The sequence below is a fragment of the Canis lupus genome, chromosome 14 (assembly GCF_011100685.1).
Source record: "Canis lupus familiaris isolate Mischka breed German Shepherd chromosome 14, alternate assembly UU_Cfam_GSD_1.0, whole genome shotgun sequence".
In the NCBI taxonomy this organism is placed as follows: domain Eukaryota; kingdom Metazoa; phylum Chordata; class Mammalia; order Carnivora; family Canidae; genus Canis; species Canis lupus.
Window position 1 is genome coordinate 44176209 of NC_049235.1, and position 26097 is coordinate 44202305.

The following is a 26097-nucleotide window of genomic DNA, read 5'->3' on the forward strand; positions in this document are numbered from 1 at the left end:
CTGAGCTCAGAGCCCAAAGTGGGGCTTGATCCCACGACCCTGAAGTCATGACCTGACTTGAGCCAAGATCACAACCTGAACTAAAATCAAGAGTTGGATACTCAACCAACTAAGCAACTCAGGTGCCCCCCAAAAGTTAACTGTCTCAAGTTGGCTGACTACATGACTCACTGTTGATATAGATATTAACTGTCTACCCTTTGCCATAATTTTTAAATAATTGAAATTTCTTATTATTTGCTTTTTTAATCATAAAATTCACAGACATTACAATTGTCATTGATTTTGCAGTAATTTACTATTATAACAATAAGTGAATATTTATACTTCAATTGAATTATAGAATTTTAATGTACAAAGCATGTAAGGAAACTCTGACTGCCAATTGCATCAAGAATGCTCACCTACCTATACTTAAATGAAAATATTCAAATGTTTACAATAAATCTGAAAGACTTGCCTTGATAAAATATTGATTAGAAACAATGGATTAAGTCATGTGACCAGTGATTATGAGTGAGTTTAACGATGCAAGACATGTTGTTGAGGTAGGTATTTGACTATTTAGTCATTTCTCTAAACTTGAAGAATAAAGTAATACAAATTGAGGCGGATGCCATGGAAAGAATTTAGTCAGAAAGCATGGTTTTGAATCCTAGCTTTGCTACTTTAATTTTATATTTAATATTATATTTATATTTAGTATTTATATTTATAGTTAGCACTTATTTAGCACCTACTATGTACTGAGAATTCAGTCAAATACTGGAGACACATTGATGAGTAAGAAGGAGACCCTCCTTCTTAATGTCCCGATAATCTGGGGAACTTCAACAATTTACTCAGATGTTCTAAGCTTTTGTCTCCATCTCTTACTCTGCAAGTCTCATAATGATATTAATAAAGGTTAAACGAGATAATAGGGATGATCAATATTTCTTGTGCCATAAGCATAACGTACTTATTACCATTCTAACTGTCCCAATCATCCTATCAGTCAGATGGTATAGCTTAATAATCACAGGAATATGCTTTGAGTCCAGTGCCTGGGTTTGAGTGCTGGTTATTGTGTGGCTTTAGGTATGCAACTTTAGATATGCAATCCCTCTGCTCTTCAATTTACTAGAAAATTGTGACAGATCCCTTCCTCTCTTGGCAATTAAATTAAATAATGAATGTATAGAATTCCACATAGAATCTAGTACTCCACTGGGGTCAACAGTTTTTAAAACTCAGGACAATTTATACCCAATTAAAAAATTAAAGAATGCAGTAAAATTATAGAATTTATACAAGGCCACCCAACAAGTCGCAGAGGTGGGACTCATCCACGTGCATCTGTTGCCAAAGTCTTTATTTTTCACATTTTGGGTTGTCTGAGAATATTTGTATAGATGCAACTGTTGGATAAATTTGAAGGATACTGATTATGTTAATCAATACCTTGAATCTCTCTTCCTGGCTGGTGTCCCCTCCCAGTCCACAGTTTCTTTGCTCTCCATCCACATTGCAGACCCCCAACTGGATCGCCCAGAGGGTGGATGTGGCCTGATGACAGGCAGGGGGCATTAGTCCCAGTGCCCACCTGCCTCTCCCCTGAAAAGGAACCACTTCTCCATGCTGAGACAGAGAACTCAGCTAGGGAGGGTGGAGGAATCCGCTCCAGAAGACTGTGGTGGCCTGTTGGCACTCTGGCTTCTCCTCATTGAGTCAAGCCTAAAAGCTGACTGACTCATCAAGTCTGATCTGTTTGTATGTTTTAGTTTGCCGAATCTCTTACAATGGCAGAGAGGTCTCGTGGTTCTGGCAACTCCCAAGGAGGCCGAGGAAAGAGCAAGAGAGAGATCCTGAGGTCCACCAAGAGGGCCTGGGCTCCCCTGGATGAGCAGCTGCTCCCGGGCCCCAAGGAGGACAGCCGGAGACTCACCATTCCTCTGCTCGGTGAGAATGGACCCTCAGGGCAACTTGAAAACATCTGGCTGTGGGGAGATAAGGGGGATGAGGGGGTCTTGGCTGGGGGCAAATGATTTTGGAACAAACTCTAGGCTTGAAAGATACTAGTGTTCCTGGAAGGATGCCAGAAACTTCTGTGAAATGGGCACTTCTTACCTCCCCAACATTCAAAACTCACACCTTGATGGAAATAGACCAACTGCTCCCTTTCTAAGTGGAGTCCATGTCAGAGACATGAGGCTTCCTGCAGGACATCAAACATTTTATTGAAAGGATTTCTTATTTTCAGGGTCTTGCACGAAGCATCCACAATAATTTTAATAGCTTAAAGAATAATAAATGGGAAAACACTTTTCCCTCCTCTATGATATAACTGATAGTTTTTGTTCTTTGCCCACCACCCAATTCATTCTGCCTCTATAAAGTCCCTATATTTAAAAAAATAAGCACCTTCCATGCTTACTTGGCCTTTCTGGTTCACCAGACACCTTGTGAAGGGGTAAATCAGGTACTTCACCCTTCAGTGGGATAAAGTCAAAGAAAACCAACCCACAGTAGTCTGTAGCCAACCAGAAAGGACAGAAATATTTACCAGGAAATATTGCTTTCTATCCTCTTCTTTTTGCCTATTGACTATTTGTTAAGCCAGTGACAAAGATCCACCTTAAAAGACTGGTGCCTTTCTAACACAGGATGCCTTTGGCAATCCTGGGACTCTAGTGCAATTTGTCCCTGGAATGAATGCAAATTTGGTTTAGAACCTGGCAGAGAACTCCTTGCAAATAAACATCACTGGCTAGCTGCCTTAGGTAAATGTCATGATTCAATAAGGAGAGGGTCCATGGTGAGCTATATCCGACAAGAGAGAGACAAAAGTCTGGTATGCTTTTTCACTCTTCATGTTCACACCAGGTAATTTAAAAATTATTCTAATATCTCTTGCACTTCAGTGATTTATGCTTCTTCCTTTTCACATTTCCTTTTTTCTTTCTTTCTTTCTTTCTTTCTTTCTTTCTTTCTTTCTTTCTTTCTTTCTTTCTTCCTTTCTCGATGTCAGTCATTTGGCAAGTTTATGATTTGTTCTCAGGAAAGACTAATTATGGAAAGTGGGAAGTTTTGCCTTGAGAAAATAAACGAACATGCTTTTAGAAACATGTGACTAACTATGTAGGAAATAGAGCTATGGTGGTGGTTGGATAATGGAGTAGTGTTATTTTAGCTGCTGTGCTTTGATTGACTGGTCTGTTTCTTTCTCTTTTGTAGAAGAATCCAAACAAGCCAGTATTCAGCAGTGGCTGGACTCTGGATTCTTGTAAGTGTTTCTTTGTGCCTTACACATCTCTCTTGCAAAAATCGGTGAAAACAACATGGGTAACTCTGCTGGGGGCAGGTGTGACAGGTAGGGCTTTTCATTTTAACTGGATACATGAAGGATTGCTCTATTATTACATAAGTTATATATCAATTTTAAAGTATGCAACAGAATACTGTTCCAGTCCCTGGCTGTTGATTGCTTTTAAAAAGTTCTCCCATAATAGAGCCTAGTTCTGCATTTACTCTCATCTGTTTAATTAAAATGCAATTTAGTATAATTGAGTTGTATACATTGTTTGACTCGCAACATTTTTGTTTTTTTATAGGGTAAATGAAAACTTTCAGCAAGTCATCGACCACACTGGTAAGACAAGAGAATCAGAAGCATTTAGGCTTTGTGGACCCGAGTAAATTGATTAAAATGTCTATGTGAATAAATCTTCTTAAAATGAGAAATATCAGAGCTTGCTAAAAACAAGCTGGAATGGATCTCAAAAACCATCCAGCTCAACTGTTTTGTCTGATACATAAAACAGAGGCTCAGAAGGGATAGGGGGTCACTCAGTAGCAGGCAGAGGGCTGTAAACCAGGCCTCTTGCCACATCATTAGTTCAGACTTTACCAGAAAACTTACCGGGTTCTATGAAGACATTTTGCAAGGATATAATTATGGAAATGCAATTGTTTAACTTTTCCTCACGCTGTATTATACTTTTATGTCTAAATCTAGTTTCTTTCTATTCTTCAGTCTCAAAATTGTATCCTCTCTTTCTAATGGTGCATTTGTTCTCAAAAAGAACAGATGACTGAATTCTGTGGCAAACAATATAAGTATGTATTTCTGACGCAGGAAATGTATCACACTTGTTACACTGAGATTTGATAAGAACATTATAAAAGTAAATTAATTGCAAATCTCACAGTTTCCACCTTCTTTAAATGAAATACTGTATTTCATAGAAATACAATCATAAAATGCACTTACAGGCCCCCCGCATAACCAGCTCAATTGGTGGAACATGCGATTCTTCATCTCGGGGTCATGAGTTAAAGCCCCTCCTTGGGTGTAGAGATTACTTAAGAAATAAATATAAATAAATAAATAAATACATACATACATACATACATACATTCACATTTTAAGTACTACTCAGGAAAATAAAACAAGAAGCCTGGCAATTATAAATGAAAGGCAACCCTGATTACAAGACACTTCCTGATTTCATAGATGTTAAAATTGAAAAAAAGGCGTGTTTTAAAACTGATGAAATGTCATAAATAATGTATGTAAAAAAATGACATAAATTAGGAGTTTAATGATTAGAGGGGAAAACTATTAGTTTAATGGTTACTTACTTGGCTGATTCTAATTATTTCACTTCCTCCTCTGACATCTTAAATTAAGATTGACCATTGGCTACAAATCAGTTTAAACATGAGGCTTTTTTACTAAAAACAAAAACAAAAAACTAGGTATATCATTGAAATTTCCTCCTTATCGAAACTTCTTTATTTTTTTAATATAAAAGTCACATTATTCCCCAAATCTCTGAAGATGTTTGCCAGTAAACTGAATTTAACGATCTCTATAATAGTGCAGAATCAAGAAAAGACAAGAACTTGGGGTGCCCAGCTGACTCAATTGGTAGAGCATGTGACTCTTGATCTTGGAATTATGAGTTCTAGCCCCACATTGAGTGTAGAGATTACTTAAAAATAAAATCTTAAAGAGAGAAAGAAAGAAAGAAAGAAAGAAGAAAGAAAGAAAGAAAGAAAGAAAGAAAGAAAGAAAGAAAGAAAGAAGAGAAGAAAGAAAACCTAAGAAATACTGCCAGCATGAGATGTCAGAAATCCCTGATGTTTCCTCTTGCCCGGGTCATGGTGGGAGGCCTGGGGTTGTCAGTAACTATATTATTAAAAGCTTCACTTCTCAGAAATTAAAGACAACCATGGCCCTTCCACCTCTGAATCAAGTCAATGGAGTGTAAAGGCACAGACAGGAGGTGCAAAGGTGGAAGAAAGAAGGGATAACACATCAGAAACACACAATTCCCATTTGCCAGGTGCTTTATCTTTTCAGCAAGGTTTTTTAATAATAATGGAATAGCCTCTTACAAGTTTAATTGAGCCTTCATTTTACAAGGCTCTTTATGATCTGTTGTATTTTAAACTCAGTAACCTGTGTGGAAGGAAGGCCGGTGTTCATCCAAGCTTTGCAGTGAAGATTCTGGGCCACGGAGTAATCAGGGGTTACGGTTTGGGAGCAGAAGCTGGTTAGGAGGGGGCAGAGGAACTTGAAGCCCAGCATTCAATCAAGCCTTCTGTGTGCTGGTCCTAGCCTTCTGTGTGCTGGTCCTAGCCATGCTGAGACCAATAAATGTGGAGTTTAGAGAAGTCTAGTCATACTGTAAAATGTAGAAGCTAGGACAGTGCCAAAATCTGGTACCTAAAATTCGTGGTAAGAGTGGCAAAGAGAAAAACCGGCGAGATGAAAAGAAACCAAAGAGGAGAGAGAAGAATAATCACTACTGGAAGGAAAATCCCATAAAAACTCATGCAATCCTAGTATGATGCAGAGTGGTACCTTCGTTCCTAGGGCAGCTCTAACAAATTACCCCAAACTTAGTGGCTTTAAACAGAAATCTACTCTCTCAAGATTCTGGAGGTTGGAAAACTGAAATCAAGGTGTGTAGACCAGGTCATTCTGTCTCTGAAGGATCTAGAGAAGAATCCTCTCTTGCCTCTTCCTTCCTGCAAGAGGCCCCCAGGAATCCTTGGCATTCCTTGGCTTATAGTGACAGCCTTCCGTTCTCTGTCTCTACTCCACACGGCCACTTCTTCCTGTGCAGGGAAAGCTTTTCTCTTTTTTTAAGGACACCAGTCATTGGATTTAAGACCCACCCTAATCCAGTATGACCTCACCTTTACTAATTATATCTACAAAAACCCTATTTCCAAATAAGGGACACATTTTAAAATGAGACTTCAGATACAGAAATTAGATTCAACCTACTACAAGTAGAATTTATTCTAAGGTTGGTTTCCCTCATTGATCACTCCTGAGGCCTGCAAGTACCTGCTCATCTGATAGGTGACACACTGCCTCCCATAGAAAGCATTCTAGGGGACCTCTAGGTCTTGGACTGGGCCCCAAATAAAATGGGAGGGAGGTTGCATATGGCTTCAGTGGTCTTATTGCTGAATTCCTTCTGAATTTAGAGATGGCTAAAGTAGGGCATTGGCCTTTTATGGTGACTCTTTGGCTTTCATGGGGCTATGTGACTCCCTAAAGTCTCATTTTTATTAAACTGGAGTCTAGCTGGCTCATTTTCCAATTGCCAGTACTATTACACTAGATAAAGCCCTTAACCCATGGCACTTCAGCTTCTTCATCAGTAGAACTGGGAGGGGAGATAAATGATTATATATATATATTTTTTTAAGATTTTATTTATTTATTCATGAGAGACAAAGAGAGAGACAGAGACAGAGACAGAGACAGAGACAGGCAGAGAGAGAAGCAGGCTCCATGCAGGGAGCTCGATGTGGGACTCGATCCCAGGTCTCCAGGATCAGGCCCTGAGCTGAAGGCGGCACTAAACCGCTGAGCCACCTGGGCTGCCCAAATGATTATATTATATATTAAGGGCACACAGTCTAGGTACATTACATATGCTATCTTATTTACCCTAACCATTTTCTAAGGTAAATATTATCATTAATAACTTTTGCAAGGAGGAGAATGAGACTCAGAAAGGTTAAGTAACTTGCCTAAAGTAGGTAAGGGAGTCAAGATTTGAATTTTGATCTGTCTGACTTGGTAGCCACGTTGCCTCTCCAGAAGCCTAGTATAATTTACTATATGTGTTATGCATGGAAGCACCCAGGGGGAAAGCAAGCCCTACATCAATCTCCCTGCAAGAAGAGTCAAAATGTGAGCATCGTGGCTGAGTTCACTGGCATTTACTTCTCTCTCCAGGTCTTCTGGCTCTTGTGCACCAGCCTTCAGAACCACAACATAGTCCTCCAGAATTTAAATTTTTTACAGTAGAACTAATTTCTTATGTCAATTGAATAATGTCAATGGAAAGGTTAAATGACCACGGCTAGATGTTAAAATAAAAAAAAGATGCATCAAATAATTCCTCTGGAAAGCCACTAGATTGGCTGGCTGCTTGCATCCCAGGTCTTACTCAGGTATTTCACAAAGGATAGTCTCTCACCATCTGCCCAAAACATTAGGACATCTTAGCTGAGTGGTCTGGCAGTCTTCTTAAGTATCTCCAGAACATTGTCTGTGCACATGGATAACTCAGAGCACATGGATGACTTACAGGGAAGACCCTTATGGGCATCCTTCAATTTGTCTTTCTCCTTTCTGAGAACTATCACTGGTACAGATCAACTCCTTGTGGTTGTCACCAACAGCGTGAGCAAACACAAGTTTGATGCTTGGTTTGTGCTCAGTGAGGATCAGTGGAATTTCCTATTGCCATAAACACAATAGGACAGTTAGAACCTCTTTGAGGTCAGTTGGGCTGCTAAAGGGTACATGGTGATGGATGTGAAAGTGTGTCTTTTCAGGCTGCTGACTCTTCTTAATCCCAGATTCCATAATAAAACTGTGTAGATGAAAGCCTGAGGTGAGGAGCTGGTTTTCAGCAAGCCCACTCCCACCACTGAGGAACAAATTAGACTTTGGCATCATTGCCCTGAGAGTGCATTGGAGTTACCTTGCAGGAACAGTCACCTACACAAATGCATGTGTCACTGGGGAACTTTATGAAATGTGCACTTGTTTAATAACACAGCCAAGCATAACTTTGAGGGAATGTCCAATGTCCACAGCAAAAAAAAAAAAAAAAAAATAAAAAAAAATATATATATATATATATATATATATATATATATATATATATAGTTTTTGTCAAAGATCTGCTTGGAGCCATTGATTACTTGATGGGTGGTTAATTCATTTTCCCTTTTAATATTTAGATATTTCTTCTCCAATCCCCAGAAGGATCCTTGAAGAATAAACTTAACATCTTTCCAAAAGGAATTTGTTAAATAAGAACTTAAAAAAAAATCAAATTCTAAAATCTGTGGTCTATAAGATGAGGTCAATGTAAATCCAATTAAACATAATAGATGCTCCCTTAATGCTTAGCAAACAAAAGCATTCAGAGCAAAGAACTGTGTTAGTGGAGGGGCACCTGAGTGGCTCAGTCGGTTGAGCATCCAACCTTGATTTCAGCTAAGGTCATGATCTCAGGGTCGTGAGATCAAGCCCAGTGTTGGGCTCTGTGCTGAATGTGCAGCCTGTTTGGGATTCTCTCTCCCTATGTCCTCACACTCTCTCGAAGAGAGAGAGAGAAGGAAGGAAGGAAGGAAGGAAGGAAGGAAGGAAGGAAGGAAGGAAGGAAGGAAGGAAGGAAGGATGGATTGTGCCGGTGGAGAATACAAAGATGTAGAATATAAGGCTCTGCTCTTACATATGTCATTCTGGCTCCCCAGGACCGTTGAAATGTGAATGCAATCTGTGCTAATTTTTCACAAGACCCTCTTGTCTTGTCCCCTTTCATTGCCATCCTAATTCTTTATCTTTCTTCATCTAATGCCTCCTGTCTTAGAGTCTTTCCTGTTCTATTCTCCTCTTCTCCTTCTTTTGAGCCCTGACCCAGGTCCCATATTCTCTATAAGCCCTTCCTGACATCTGCGCTAAGAGACTCAGTTTTTCTTCTGAACACCAGTCACATGCAGTATGGGTTCTACCCATATGGCACCTGGTCTGTGATGCCTCAAATTATTAGGGATATGAGCGGCTTCACTAACAAAATTGTGAATCCCACTGAGGTAGGAATTATCTCTAACACATCTGATTTCCCCAAAGCTAGTCAACAAAAGATCTCAGTAAAATTGGTCCAAAATGAAGCTGATGTAAGTCAGATTGGGAAATCTTCAAAGAAGAGTGACTTGGGCTAGTCAAAGAGCGATGTGGTTTTGATAAAAACAAAGAGGCAAAGGAAGACAGTGTCACTGGGTTCAAGGAACTTGAACAAAGGCACAGAATGAAAAGAAAACCAAATGTGTGCAGGAAAGCATATAGAAGGCGGTCAGACTAAAGAAATGGTTTCATTCTGGGGAACAAAACTGGAAATTTTTCTGATAAATAGGGGTTTGTCAGCTTATAAATGCCTTAAAATCCAGAAAGAGGAAATCACACTTGATGTATTGAGATCATCTCAGGTTCAGGTCAAAGGAGAAATCACTGTAACTGGGGTCTGTGTTGAGGAGGATTTTGAGACCACATCTTTGTTCACCTGAACAGAAGGCCATGAATAATTAGTGATAGTTGCCATAGGCGCAGCGCTGGGGAATTGAACCAAGCGTGTTACACACTTGCCATCTCTATTAGAGTGAGTTATGAATGGTTTCTGAGAGGAGAAATGACAGATTCCAATGTTTATCCTGGAAATAGGAAGAAGGTGCACACCTTGGGAAGACACTGTTGCGATCACAGGCGGGCTGGAGGTCACAAGGGCTTGGGCTGCGTGTCGGCACTGGAATGGAGAGGATCCTGTCAGCTGCATCCAGAAAATAAGCAGATATTCGAGCGAAGAAGAACAAAGCGTTACAATTGGCTTTAAGGTTTTGAGCATGAGTGTCAGAGAGAAAAAGGAATCTTTTCTTTTGTAAAAATATGGACTGTGATCATTTACAAACGGAGACAAGCCCTGTCGACTGCCTCTGCTCAGTGTCTCGGCCGTGCAGGAGTTAAATCTACAGAAAGCTGCAGAATGCTATTATTTTAGAGCCCTGTGAACATGTAATTTGATTAGTCTATTGGACGATATTCCAAAGAACCAAATGTCTTCCATGAATCAGTCAGAAATGCTTAGGAAAACCAAAATAAAAAATGCTTTCTAAGCCAATAAAGGTGCTAATTAGTGCCTTCTGCATATCTCACTACATCTTCTCCAGTAATCCATTTTGCAGGGTTAAGTGCGGTGTCTGCTGCTTCAGATGGCAAAAGTCCACCCAACAGTAGGGAGGGTGGCTGGAGACTCCAGTATCTAAAAGGGAATCAGAACTGGCATTTTAACCCATGCAATGGGATGTATTGAGTGGAGCAGAGAACTTTTTTTTCTTGCTTTAATTCGCTTCCAAATCAACCTTTATGAGACTTAGGGATAGTAGGACCTTATTTTTCTTTTCTTCCTCAATCCACCATGGCTTTGAAAGAGTAAAATCTGGTGTTAAAAAACCTTAGAAGGGGATCTTAGAAGGAAAGAAAAATTGGGGAAGATATCAAGACCAAGCAACTAGAGAAGGAAGAAGGACGTAAGGAGACCCTGGCACACAGGGCTCTGTGGGTGGATACAGGCATCCCACCTTCCGCCTGGGGCAGCCTCGAGCATGCCCTCTCGAGGAAATGCAAGGTCATGGGAGCAGACTGGTGGTCCCATTATGACATTCCCTACGTGTCAAATTCTGGTGGTGGTCAGAGGGGGCGGACTCAGATGCTCCCAGCAGCCAGGCAGGTGACTGCTAATGAACCAAGCAAACAGGATAGAGACTGCGGAGAACGGCTGCACACGTTGGCTCCAAAAGATTGCTCCCTGAAGAGATCTGGGCCGATGCTGCTGCATCTTCGGAGTTTTAAGGAGATTCTAGGAATCCCAGTGCTGGCGAGAACTGGGCCACCAGCTTGTGCCTCTCGGTTCAGGTTCATTATTGAAAACCGACAGAGGGAACGAGAGCCTAACCCTGACAAGCCCAGGAAGTTTATCTTGCAAATGAGCAAAGTGGAAAAAAAAAATAACAACAACCGAACTAGACTGGAAAAAAAAATTCCTCCAACAGGCAAGGAATAATAGTTTTGTAATGTCTTGTGAGACTCTCAATGGCTTGGTCCAAATGCTGGAAAGGCACATCATAGATTTATATTTTTCACTCCATATGACTTGTGTGACAGGGTTCCATTTGTTTTCTAGGCTAGACTAGGCATCACAACCATGCTCTCGCTACCTTTTAAAATTGTAGCTGTGTATTCTGGGCTTAGTTAAGAACTCACCGTCTGCTCACACCTCAGTGATATGCCTCAAGTCTTTATCTTTCTAGACCAGTGTTCAGCAGGGTCACCGAGCCTTTGAAAAAAACAGCTGAAAACTACAGGTGTTCCTATCTCCACCTCTAAGATTTGGCACTCAGAGGCAAGTTCACAGATACCTAGAGATCTGTTCCTTGTCTCCTACCCAGACGAGAACCCCGGCTCCAGACTGAAGAGCCCTTTATTATTTTCAACCTTTTTTTTTTTTTCATATGTTCCAATCACTTAGGTTTGTTTTTCCAAAATTTCTCCCCACCTGCATATATTTCTCAGGGTGAAAGACTTGACTTTCTCATGGGAGTGCTGGGTGGCAACATTTCCAGTTTTATACATGTCGCACATTTGCACCCAGGAAAGCCACCGTGAGAGGAAATGAGAAGGCTGGTGAACTTTCGGAGGAACTGGCCCATGTTCTGAATGTCTCCCTCTGCAGACGTCTGCCACAGCGTTACATCATGACGCAGATCCTGAAGGCTGCCACGGCTCATTCAGGAGCCTCCCAGGACTTAGCTCTCCTCTTCTGTCTTCAGCACCACTAACCAGGCAAATGGACCTTCAGCGTCATCTCTCTCACATTTATTTGTTTGCTCAGAAACCGTGTCCCGACACATACATACAAACTCCTCTTTCTGGTTTTCAAATAAGCGACAGGACATTTCTGTTGAGAGTGTAGTGTTTTGAGAAGAAACAACAGCCACAGATAAAAATAAGCTGTGGTATCCTGCTGGCTATGGGAAATACATTCAATCTCTCTGAGCCTCAGTTGCCTCTCTGTTAAGGGGGGATTTTTTTAAATTAATTAATTTATTTATTTTTATAAATTTTTTATTGGTGTTCAATTTGCCGACATATAGAATAACACCCAGTGCTCATCCCATCAAGTGCTCCCCTCAGTGCCCGTCACCCAGTCACCCCCACCCCCTGCCCACCTCCCTTTCTACCACCCCTAGTTCGTTTCCCAGAGTTAGGAGTTTCTCATGTTCTGTCTCTTAAGGGGGGATTTGTAATACCCATTTCAATAGATTTGCTGTATGAAATAAAAGGGGTGGTACCTGCAACATGCTTAGCACGTTGTCTCCTACAAAGTTAGTGCTAAGTAAATAATAACTGTTATTGCTGTAATCAATAATCAAGGTAATGATAAATTCCTGGATCCCCTACTTTTGACTGTGTGATCATGGGCTTTTTATTTGACTACCTATCTGAAAAATCAGGATAGGTCCTAAATTTAAGACTGTTGAGAGGATTAGGAGATACAAATGCATGGCAGATGCTCAACAAATGCTGGATCCTTCATGTATTCTTTTGCCTGTCCTCACCCATGCTCCTCAACCTTGTGGACCACGAGTGAGTATTCCAAATGCCCTACGATCTCATCGGACTAGCCCTATCACTGTGCTTTGCACTTGCTATGGACACTCTTCATGCATGGCCACACCTCTTTTCTCTCCATCAAACCCTACCCATTTTAAAAATCCAAGCCAAGTACCAGTTTCTCCACGAAACCTTTGCTGTCTACTTCATTTACCACTGACTTCCCTCTTGACTGAGCAAGTACATTTCTTCAAGGTGGTTGTCACACAATTTAGCCATTAATTACATTCCGTATTGTTCCACTACAGAGATGCCTTGTACCTCGTGTTGATACAATCTAGGATATGGAAATCAATCCCATCTTCCTACACTTGAGGAACAGAAAATCTTCTATGTGCTAAAAAGGAAATCAAGCTCATCTCTTCTTTTCTTTGTTGCAGTTTCTTTGCATGAACAAGGAATGGTACACATAACTGTGAAGGACTACCTGAGGTAGGTGGCAGGGCCCCCATCGCTCCACTCCAGTCTTTCACAGCCACATCTTTCATAAATGAAATGGAAATGAGGACACTTCTTAATAATGCCATGGATCTTACGCTCTTGTCGCTGGTTTAGCCACATCACCTAGAATGCTTTCACTAGCCTTGAGAGAAATAGAGGTTCTTTCACTGTCATAAAGGAGGAACAATTAAATCCACACAAGCTGGCATGGGGGGGGGGAGGAGGAATTTAATGAAAACATATGCATAAAAGGCATTTGGCTATAATATAACTGTTCAGAGGCCCTGTCCGTAAAATAGTTGCATGCATATTCTCATATTGTCAATATTATCCACCGCCATGCTATTTGCTGGGCAATAATACAGTTGACCTTTGAACAACATGGCTTTGAACTGTGCAGGTCCACCTAAATGCCAGTGTTTTTTAAATTCAAGAGTAATTACCATACAGTGTTGGTTTCAGGTGTACAATATAACGATTGAACAATTCTATACATTTCTCAGTGTTCATCAAGATAAGTGTACTTGTAGGGCAGCCTCGGTGGCCCAGTGGTTTAGCGCCACCTTCAGCGCAGGGTGTGATCCTAGGGACCCCGGATCGAGTCCCGCATTGAGCTCCCTGCATAGAGCCTGCTCTCCCTCTGCCAGTGTCTCTGCCTCTCTCTCTCTCTCTCTCTCTCTCTCTGTCTCTCATGAATAAATAAATAAAATCTTAAAAAAAAGGAAAAAGACAAGTGTACTTTTAATTCTATTTCACCCATCCCCCCACCCACTTCCCCTTTGGCAACCACCAGTTTGTTCTCTGTATTTAAGAGTCTGAGGTTTATGTTTATCTCTTTTTTTCTTTGTTCTTTTGTTTTGTTTCTTAAATTCCACACATGAGTGAAATCACATGGTATCTGTCCTTCCCCAACTTACTTATTTCATTATTCAGATTTTTTTTTCTTTTAAGTACAATACAGTACTATAAATATGTTTTCTCTTTTGGTTTTCTTGATGACATTTTCTTTTCTCTAGCTTACTTTATTGTAAGAACACAACATATTATATATAACATACAAAATATATGCTAGTTGACTATTATCAATAAGGCTTTCTGCCAACAGTAGGTTGGGTTATTAGTAGTTAAGAATTAGGGGAGTCAAAACTTATGTGTAGATTTTGACTATGTCAGGGGTCCTAGCCTCCTTGTTGTTTGAGGGTCAACTGTATATAAGATTTCCAATGTTACAGGTTGAATGCAGTGAGAGTCTCTTAATATGAGGATATACTAGGTCTCAAAATAGTGTCCAACAGTGGCAGCGGCATCACCTCAGAACTTAATAGCATTGTGAATTTTAATCCAAACATTCTGAGTCAGGAAATCTGTGTTTCTGCAAGCCTTTCAGATGATTCTGAGAGACACTCTGGTTTCAAAACCATTGGCATAGATTGAGCTTTCTAAGGTTGGGAATTCTGCTTCCATGCCTCAGCCACCCTTGCACTTTTGAGATAATCTCAACTAGTTGAAAACCAAATATTCAATACTGTAACACTCTGACTCCTACCATTCACAAGTAAAAAACTACTTTGTCATGGTTTTTCCCTCTTAGCAGATTAGCTATTTTTGCTCCTCACAGAATCAGGGAGCTATAAAAGGACCCCAGAAATCTCTCAGGCAACGTTCTCATTTTGTTGAAGAGAAAAGTGAAAGCCAAGGTCAGTGACTCACCCCTGCTCTCATGGCTTGATTAGAACTCTGACAATACATGGATTCTCCGGGTCCAAGGCCAGGGCAGTTTCTGGGTGGCTCTACTGAACATTACAAAGTAAGGTGTGATCCTCAAACCCGGAATGAAACAGAAATATGGCAGGCTTAATACAAACTGAGGGGAGGCAATAAATAAAAAGATATCTTCTGTGTCTCTCCAGGGCTCCCAGCAAACTCAACCATCTGTTAAAACCAGAGTCTTTATTATTCAGCAACACAACTTTCTCTGCCTTAATGCAGAAAAACAATTGAACAAAGAGGCAAGGACCAGCTATTCTGACTAAATGTGAACAAGGACTAAGGCAAATTCAAGATAACTTGGTCTCTTAGGGACACTTGATATCTACACTGTATTCTTTGATTAATTCCAATTTTGTGCCACCTGGCTGTTATAACTGATGAGGCTAGCTGTATCTGTGGGACATCCAAGCTATATAAAGCTGAACTATATTACAACCAGGTTTCATTCTGTTTAGAAGTGCTTTCCAGTGCCTTGCAATGCAGGCCTATTTGGATAGTGTGGCACCGTTTTTTTTGGTGTGTAGTAGAGGAGTTGGTTACTATTGTGTATGGATGGCTACAGGAGCCCTGGAGAAAGCATTTAGAGTTTGTTAACCATGTGATGTGGAATCCATCACCATTATGGGAATTAATACAGTTATTCCAGTGACTGCTCACTGTACCTCTTTCATCACATAGTTTTAACTTCTTCGGAAAGTTGGTGCCTACCAGAGCTGTGTTCTTGAAAGGTTCCCCAATGATTTGCCATCTGTCAAAAGTGAGACATACTGTCACCTTTATAATGAGCACTAGCGGGCACCTAACACTTAAATTCTCACACCTTCTGTAACACAATGCTCTTGAAAAGAGGAGCACCTTCTTCATTGCATGTTCCCTCTTCTTCAAAGGTGTGGCCATTATGGGATTATTAGAAAGGAGGAGGAAATGCAAATATTTGCTCAGGAAGGGGAAGATTCACAATGATTTCCCAGGGGACTGAGTCAACACATCTCATCATTGGTATTTTCCCCCGACTGTAGATCTCTGCATCCGTTTTCAGAAACTCCCACCCTGTCCAGAGGGACCAGTTTCAACTCTTGCCACTCTGCTGCAAGTATACCACAAAGGTATGTGATTTCCAGGCACTCTTGATCCAGAGAAATCATTCTGTGTAACAATGGATATTGTGAAATTTTAAATAGGCACTTTGGAAATAACTTGTTGAATGAATGGATGAGAAAATGAATAAAGGATTTCATAACTCCAACTTGCAAGAACAATGTAAAAGAGTCAGTGGAATTGAACTAAATATCCATCAATGGGGAAATGGCCAAACTATTGGCCAACCAACCCTATTTTATGGAATTCTAAACAGTGATAAAAGGAAAAGGCAGAGAACTATATATATTTAGAATGAACTTCAACTCATATTTTTCCGGAGAAAAAAGAAAGAAACATAGAGTATGCTGCTATTTATAGGGTGGACAAGTGAGAACCAAAAAAACATATATGTAACATAGAAAAATATCCAGAAGGATCCATATAAATTTAGTAGGAAGGGAGTCAGGATTGGTGGGGGGTAATGGCTAAGAGGAATGAAAGCTTTATGTGTAATATTTTTTAGGAGTGCCTGCATGACTCAGTCAGTTGAGCATCTGCCTTCAGCTCCAGTCGTGATCCTAGGGTCCTGGGGTCAAGCCCTGAGATGGGTTCCCTGCTCAGTAGGGAGTCTGCTTCCCCCCTCCTCTGCTCCTCCCTCTGCTCATATTCTCTCTCTCTCAAATAAATAAATAGAACCTTTAAAAATGTTTTTAACAAGATGAATATATTTTATGTATTTCTTGCATAATTAAATATAAATAAGAAGAGTTAATGATATTAAAAATAATGTTTAGTGACAAATAAATCAATAAATACATTCTTGGATATGAGGTTGTGAGCCTTTGGAAGGCAGAGAACTATGTTCCTGTTCCTTTTTGTGCCATGGGTGCTTAGCAGAAAGCCTAGAATATGATAGATGTTCAATAAATATTTGTGTAAATGGACAGGATAAAAATTTGTACAGTGAGGTCAATATGACCACAGATTAAATCTTTCATACACAATTTAGCTTTCTTACAAGAATTGTTTTCTCCCTTGAAACTTTCTTATCTTAAGATATCAAGTAATTGATACCCCTGTTCTCTCTTTGTTTCCAATGATTAGGATACCCAAGCTAAGCCACTTAAGCCCCAAAGTAAGAGTTTTTGGCTTATCTTTTCTTCCTTGTTCAAATCAGGAAGCCAAGCACCAGATCTCTATGTCACATAAAAAAGTGTGAACGTGATATTGGGTAATGTGTGGTAAGTGGGTCGGCCCAGTGAGACTACAGGTGGCTGTTGTTAAATGTGTGAATGGCTAAATAAATGAATTGTAATTAATCCAATTTAAATGATGAAGTCATGAAAGTAAATCATCCAAACTATCTCAAATAAGCTCCTTAGTGTTGCATGTAGAGGCAAACAGAAACCTGCCGCGAAAGAGCTGAGCAGACCTAGGAAAACCTTACCAAAAGTTCTGCTTCCCATACTGTCCATGAGGTTTTTTTTTTAAACGTTTTTAAAAAGATTTTATTTATTTATTCATAAGAGACACAGAGAGAAAGAGAGAGGCAGAGGGAGAAGCAGGCTCCATGCAGGGAGCCCGACGTGGGACTTTATCCTGGGTCTCCAGGATCAGGCCCTGGGCTGAAGGCGGCACTAAACCACTGAGCCACCCGGGCTGCCTTGTCTGTGGGTTTTAAAAGGTTACTAGCACAGTCACCAAGGAGAAGGACAGGAATTGGGAAGTAGTTGGTATACATAAATATAATTTCCAGATAACAAATGTTTATTGTTTTAAGTCCCAAAGCTGAGTAACACAATTTGAAGAAAGCACTTTTATTTCTCATCAATGTCCAAAAACAAAAAACAAAAACAAACAAACAAAAAAAATACAGAACATATTTTATTTATTTTTTTTAAAGATTTATTTATTTATTTATGATAGACAGAGAGAGAGAGAGGCAGAGACACAGGAGGAGGGAGAAGCAGGCTCCATGCCGGGAGCCCGAAGCGGGACTCGATCCCGGGACTCCAGGATCGCATCCTGGGCCAAAGGCAGGCGCCAAACCCCTGAGCCACCCAGGGATCCCTACAGAACATATTTTAATCTTACTCAGGGACTGAGACTCATTATTTGTAAGTATCAGTCCTTAGATTCTGCATGTAGTGATTTCTCTACAGACCTGTGTAGCTGATAAGGCCTCCAGACTGATTCTCTTTAAAAACATTCTTTTTTTGAGTTGTACTGTTTACAGGTTTTTTTTTTTCTTTTCCTTCTGTTTCATTGTGCCAAGAACTACCATTTCTTTGTGGTTACCAGTGTATTACCTCTGGCTTCTGACCCTCAATCTCCCTGCCCTAACTTAACATTTGCCTATTATGAAATGAAAAGTCAGATAAGTAAACTCATTGGTCTTACACTAAATTACAGACAAGCAGTCCCTGAGTGGGGGTGATGGACTGTCCTTTAGGTAAGTATGTATAAGCTTTCCTGGATGAGCCATCTATTTGTCTATTTAGATTCTTCTTTCACACAATTTCTGGAAGATGGGAGGGTGTGGGGGGATGGTGACAAGAAAAAATACAGGCTTTGTTAAGTGAACTGTTACTGGATAATATTCATATTTTTACCACAGCATTCCTGAATGGCTGGAATTTTGGGAAAAAGATCCAGTGGAGATTCTCTTGGATCTGGGGTTTGGTGTGGATGAGCCAGACATCTGCACACAGATCCCAGCCAGATTCCTGGGTTGTAGCTCAGCAGCCAGAGGAATCAACATCCGGGTTTTTCTTGAAGCTCAAAAGCAACGAATGAACATTGAGAACCCTGACTTGTATGGTAAGTGGGGCTACGTGGCTTCTGAATCTCAGCAGTGAGGGTGAGTGGCCGGATGAGTCACAGCATCAGGAGGGACTGTCTGGAAGATATATGTAGTAGCAATCACTCCTCTATTGCAGTGGCCTCCAACAGAGACGTTTACGTCTTAATTGCTCTACATGTCTGCTGCAGGTTCATGTGAGTGTTTGGGGGAAGGGAGATCTTGCTCCATGTGTCCTCCTCTGTGGACTCAGCCCCATCATCTGGAACGTCACTGGTTGCAATGACAGAAAAGGTGCAAATGGAGAATCATACTTGACTCTTAACTCTTTCTGCTCAGAATTTACCCATTGATTTCACTGTCAGATTTCTTTGTCCAAAATCAGTCATATGGCCATGATTAACTCCAAAGGGGTGAGAATATGCAGTTTTACTATTTGTCCAGAAAAAAGAAAATGCAATACTGGAACAGCATTAATGTATATCATGACCTCATACCCAGGAGGCAGAGATACCAGGATCTGACAAAGCTTATCATGAGTCACAAGATAAAACCTTAATTTCCTCATGTATGAGGTTTAGAACACTTCTTATTCCACCATGGGCTGTAAGTGGTAAGTATTAATCCAGATTTGTGGGTTAAATACGTCTAAACCTTTTAATTATCATACATGCTGCTATTTTTCCCCAACTGGTGGTCAATGGAATACTTTTCTCTAGGACATTACTAGGATGTTCTTGGAGTGTGTGTAATGTGCTTAAATAATTTTGGGGAAATATGTCTGGCAGTTAAGCAGGTTTATTTACTTCAGAATTTGCTTAATATGTTAAGTGCACCCTTGGTCTCCTAGAGAGGATGCAGGACAGCATTTTCAGACTCATATAAGTACAAAACCCCTCTTGGAGGGGCATTGAAGAACATCTCCTCCATGGGATAGAGTTTGCAGAATTCTGGACTAGAGAAAATGCCAAAATTCTGTTTCTGAAATACATTCTTTAAATAAATTCATGAAAGTCAAGTGAGATAAAGTGTTTTTCTCAAACAAATATCTTACATGTTTCATTTTAGTCTTTGTTTCCTCCATTTTCATGTAGGAGAAATGGGTCTGAAAATCTCAGCAATGCAATTTTTAAAAAGAATATGTATCCCCGAAGGTGTTTCAATGCCATATTTCTTAACTTCTTAGAAGAAATTAGTATCATTCTTTGTTGTCTCCTCCTCCAAGCCACAGGGAGTTGTGAGTTCTTTGATCAATTCTTTCTTTGGAGACAGTAATAACACTTATCATTATCTGGGGAGTGTTTGACCTGAGCTATGAAGTAAACATTTTGTAGATGAAATTGACACACGGGAGATGTGTGTCTTCATCTTAGAGAAGACCTGGGAAATGGCCCCCAGTCCTGTGATTGTGCCCCACTCTTATTTCCATGATTAACACTATGCTAATAATGCATTGTAAATGCTTTCACTCAACACTTACCAGGACACTCTTGATTCAAGAAAACTGAGAAGGTCAAATGTAAAACAAGCAATAATAAAATTAGTTAGTTGTTCTACACACAGAAAGGAAAAATGTGTCTCATTCAAAGTCAATAAAAAAGGTTCAAAATTGAAGGGAAGAGAATCAATTGGTTCATGGTTTAATTTCTCCACAGGCAAAAATAAACAAACAAAAATAAAAAAAAAAAAAACCCTCCATTCATCTAATGCCACAAGACTTGTTTTCTGAATTGACTTAGCCAGCTAAATGGATAGATTTTATCTTAGTTTAAGTATAAAAATATGCTTTAGGATAGATGTAAGACAATCGTAAAAGTACAATTATGATTCAGTCATACCACTGGGGTCACAAAAAAAGATTCAGTTTTAACTAAAGCTAAATTTAGGGGGAAATGTAATCAGAATGTTTCTGAAAATATCCAGAACCCAAGAGTCCCTCTTTGTCTTAAAAGAATATCACAATCTTCTGTGAAAAGCCTGTCACATTTTTTAAAGTAGAAGGATCAGTAGTAAATATGTTCCCCTTTCAGGTGAAGGGAGCGGGTATAGACACAGGATATGCTCATGGGAAAGTCAGTAGCATTGCTGTAATGGTGCAAACAAGAACAGAAGACTGCCTCCTTACTCACCAACGGGGCATTTGGCCACTGCTGAGCCATGCAACCCTGCATGCTTTATTACTGCCTTTTGGCTGTGTAATAAAAGCAAAATGTTTTGTTTTGTTTCCATCATTTTGGTTTTATTATCTGTAGATACCAAAACTACTCTTCACCATTTTTTTCTGAAGTGGCAATGTGTCCCCGGATTGCTCTAGCTGCACGAGGTCCCTTCCATATGCTAATGAAGTCAATACTTGCCTGTTGCCTAAATGAACCATGCAGAAAGACTTACAAGTTGAGGAGCTGGTTCATTTGAAAAGGCAAATGGGTTTTCACATCAATGACTGTCTTCTTCTGGATGATTAAGAACAATATATTCTCGTCCTGAGTCTTACACATTTATAACTCTAATTGCTGATATTTGTACAGCATTGTGCTTTTCATTGAGTGATACATAAAATGGATTATAATTACCCTCATTCTTCAAAGGAGGAAACTGACCATTTACTATGTGCTTGGCACAGGCCCTAAGGACCATATTTCTATTAATTTGCTTACTCTGACATCATACTTCCAGTGATTGGTTGATGTAGGGTCTGGATCTAGGCCTTCTGACTTCAGATTCCATGATTTTTGCACACTGATAGGTGACAGTATAGGTGAAAATGATGGAGGTGATGGTTAGGATATCTACTACCTAAAGCTGTGGAAGTACACTCAAGTTCACCTCATATGAAAGTTAGGCAACCTCTTTAACATTTAGTTTAATATGCAAGATTACATTAAAATTCATCTCACCTATAATTTTTATGGATTCACACATAAAAACTAAAGGCATACATGAATGTATATAGTCACGCATATTTAACTAAATATAAAAGGTGTTCACTGCTCCCATGACACAGTGGCAACTCCTTATCTCAGGGAACCACCTCCATGATGACCACTGGCATGTACTTGAGTTTCAAGAGCTTGCAGTCCTTCCCATCTTGAAAAAAACATGTGTCTTCAACCTCTTCAGTTTTGACTACATTCATGCAGTTTCAGGGGAGAGACACAGTCTAAAAATTGTGTGTTCCTTGTATCACTCAGGACGTTTCCAACAACTGGAGATCCTGGACCATGTAACCAATGCCTTCTCATCCTTGATGAATAATGTTAACATCCTGCAGAACAAAGCTGAAGAGAAAGATGGAGGGGAAAATGTGCAAAGAACCTCAGTGAGTGAAGCCAAAGAACATCGAAGAAGAATGGGTGAGCTTTTCAGTAGAGCTTCAAAGCAGAGCATTAGGAGAGATTGCAGCCCAGAAGCGTCTGAATCATTGAAGATGAGGGGCAAATGTTCCATCACCTCTGCAAAATCAGGAGAGTTCGGAGCAGAGTTAACAGTTGTGACAAACGACCAGGACCAAAGTCCTTTGTCTCCTCCAGCAGAGCACTCCTCTCTCCAAACCTGTGATGATTTGGTACCTTGTCATTCTCCCCAAGCTCTTCTGAGCAAGCAATGGCCCCGCTCATCCACACTGGCCAAGAGGGCTCCTCCTTCCTGTATGTTGGAGGGGTCAGTCAAGGATAGAACTCAAAAGGTGAACTCTCTTCAAACTACCAAGCTCAAGAGCTTGTCTCGTCTTGCAGGCAAAGCACTGGACTCCTTTGAAATGGAAGAGGTCAGTGTTATACCTACACGCTCAATTTCTAAGGGAAACAACCCTCCCCAAAGCATCTGTGCCTTCTGCCTTCACTTAACCTTAACCCCTCAAGGGGTGAAAGATTATTTCTTATTGTTCCAAACTCCTCTTTCCAGTCTAGGACACTTAAGGTCATTCTAGCATGCTTTCAGCCACTCTAACTTTCCTTGTTTCACCATCTTGGAGGGTCAGCTACTTCCCACTCAGTGAAACTTGCCCGCCACTTCCACTCTGTGTTCTCACAGCCTTGGTGGGGAGAGCTTGTATGGCAGAGACTGTCCATGTGTTTTGATGACATCTCCCCCACTTGTCTATCAGCAACTCAATGGCCAGATTTTGTCCCCAAGGAGATGTGCTTTGGAAATATTTCTCCTGTAATGCCCCATGCAGGACCTTGGACAAGGAAGTAGGGATTTGGGTTTCATTTTGATTTTACAGGACCAGTATTTTATTTGTTTGCTTGCTTTGCAATTTATCAATATTCACATAACTTGACCTCCATTGCAGACATACACATTCACCACTCTGTGCACCAAGAACTCCCTGCGTCAGCCTCTTTGCTCTGCAGGTGCACCTTTCAGAGACTAGTCCCACCTTCTTCTGGTGTCCATGCCAATGGCATTGTCAGCATCATTCTACACCGCCATGAGTCGACTCTGAGAAAGTAGGAATGCATTTGAGGTGTAGGGGTGGTTCTCACTTCTGGTTCTTCCTAGACTGCACCATGGCGCAGCACCCCTTGACCTGGGTCCTGTGGGTTGACTCAAGTCCACTCATCAGGGGCTGCTTGTCTCCATCCTTTTTACCACATCTTATGCAGCCTGACCACCATACATTCCGTTTTTTAAACATGGGCCTGAAACATGTGATAGGGGTAAGATTATACTTTTACAGACCCTTTCCCCACTTGTACCTCTTCACACTGCCTGTTTTATCCTCTCCACACCATTCATTTCCCATCCACCCAGGGTCAGAGCCTTGTAACCCCGCACATTTCTCTCTCCTGACTGGGAGAAGGGCTAAGGAATGTTAGTAAATAAACGAGTTTTGTCCAAACTCTGTTATTACTATGTCAGTAAACAAATGAGTTCCATTCAAACAAAGCAACAACCACACAATCTGCCCCTTCATCTTTACCTTCACTCACTCGTGCTAATTTTCACTCTCATTTAGATGACACCCCCACTGCATTCCTCAGTCTTTTTGAAAAATATATATACATATTTTCACAGATTGGTCTATTCTTTAATACAATGAGGAAGGAAGTACAAAAGAAAAAAATCCCCTTTATCATGTAAATTATCCAGGAGTGGGGCAGGATTGTATGCAAATCCCAAGGTGGGACCACCTTTCCTTTGAGCCCTCCACAGGCCACACACCCTGATAGGCTCTGGAGTACAGACTCTGCCCTCAATGGAACCTCTGTGTAGTGGCAGGGATGGCACAGAAACCTGTAACATGCTGGGAGAGTGACAGCTATACTAGTAAACTTTTATGTCACTCTAGACATATTTGGGATATCTGAGGAGCTTGAGGCTAAGTCCTTAACCAGCCAGGGGGCTAAGAGAACCAAGGAACTTAGAGAAAGGAAGGCTGACCCATAGCCTAAAAAGAAGAGGAATTAGGTGAATATGCCTATTGGTAGCCCTCCCCATTCCACAAAGATAGTCTTCTATCTATTTTGTTGCCTCAAAATATGTAGCTGGCAATGATCCTAATATCTAAGTATATATGTTTGTATGTGTACATATCCTATGTCAGAAATGATTTTAAGAACCTTAAAATGTTAATCTGAATGTAAACCAGTAGCCTACAAATGAATAAAAATTACAAATGGAGAAAAAGCAGACTTTTGGTCTCCTGCCCTGATTTGAAGATAGGCTGAGGTGGCACTAAGAAAAATTATTTGGTTTTAATTCAATCCTGCAAAGATTATTTAATTACCAAACTACTACTTAAAATGCTATAAAGAATATCAAGAAAATCTGTAATCCATTTGCCAGTCTGCTATTATCACCTACAGTCCAAACAAGAAATGTCACCATCTTCAGCCTGTTGGCACACCCCACAGACACTGCGGTCTCCTGTCAGGCTAGACTGACTTAGAGAAAAATAATGTCCATTGGATGCCATCTATATGTGAGAGTACAGGGATAGATTAATATCATATTCAGCATAAAAAGGACTGAGAAAAGAGTGCCAGTTCTTGCATGGTACACCTTCAAATATTCTTAAATGACAATTATTCAAGGAAAAGCTAGCTAGTAGTATATGTGGGGGGTGGGAAGAAATTCAGACACCAAAATAAAACAAACTCATGTGCAGTAGTACATAGTAGGTACTCAGCAAATATTTGTGAATGAGTAAATTAACGTTAAAAATATTTGATATTATTAGTTTAGTCTGTGGATGGCATCCACAGGGAAACAGAATATTCTATTGAACTACATAGTTAACTTTGTTTATGATGTTTTTTAAATATTTGCCTAGATTTTGTGTGAGAGTCTCTCTGTATAACTAAGACAGAGCCCCCCAAACAATATAAAAAGAAACTCACTACTTGAATTTTGTTTTTTCTAAAACATATACTTGAAATATTACATCCTCATCACAGACTGGGAGAAAAATATTTGTTTCATTCAATACCAGTGGATGAGTAAATGGAGCTTGGGTAGGTTGCATCTCAAATAGGAGCTAATGCCAGATGTAATAGTCATTTTTTAATGGCAAATTTAAAATTCCAATTATAAGAAATGAAAAATATGTGTGAAATTGGCAGATTTTCATGGCATTTAAAACATGAGCCAATGTCCTTAAATATCCAGCAATCAGAATTTCAACTGTGATTGGCCACAATTTGCCTCCAGATCAATCTATGATGCTTTCCCTAATGTCCTACCAACAGCTGAATTTGGCAATATTTGGCTCACTTTTCAAAACTAGGATTCTAAGAAAATTGTGCATAGATATTTTTAATGCACAAATCAACATATTTTGGTGTTTAATTTTTCTTAGTAAAATTAAGTCTGTTCCTTTCTTTTTTAATTCCCAAACATATTAAGAGAATTTAATACTAATGAAGCCTCTGCAATTGTAAAGTCAAGGTAGGATGCTTCTTTATATCCGCCACAAAACATTTTAATCTTTCTCTCACTTCCATACAAGGATCTTGCTCTCTAGAACTCATATGTGAGACTGTTGCCCATATTATTAAACAATACCAATTGGCATCCTGATTAGGTGGAAAATGTTTCCAACATTAACAACTATTTCTTTATTTTTAATTTTTAAATTTTTAAAAATGTATTAATGAGTTTGGCTCTGGTGGAATAATCCAAGAATACACCTGGTTTTCATTTTAAATTATTGAGATGTTGTTGTTTGAGGGTTGCTTCTCGATAGATTAATGTACACTTTACATCACACTAAATGGACTTCTCTGCATGATAATGATCAGAGCAAAATAAT

At 40.0% G+C, this 26097-nt stretch overlaps 1 protein-coding gene across 1 annotated transcript in view; it reads left to right on the forward strand.

The window, feature by feature from the left end:
* ITPRID1 (ITPR interacting domain containing 1) overlaps positions 1-26097 on the forward strand; it is a 110172-nt gene that overhangs the window by 27125 nt on the left and 56950 nt on the right. The window contains 7 exon segments of the mRNA XM_038557250.1: positions 1764-1941; positions 3217-3265; positions 3594-3631; positions 13132-13183; positions 15982-16068; positions 18660-18862; positions 22034-22608. Coding sequence (XP_038413178.1) covers positions 1764-1941; positions 3217-3265; positions 3594-3631; positions 13132-13183; positions 15982-16068; positions 18660-18862; positions 22034-22608 — 1182 coding nt within the window.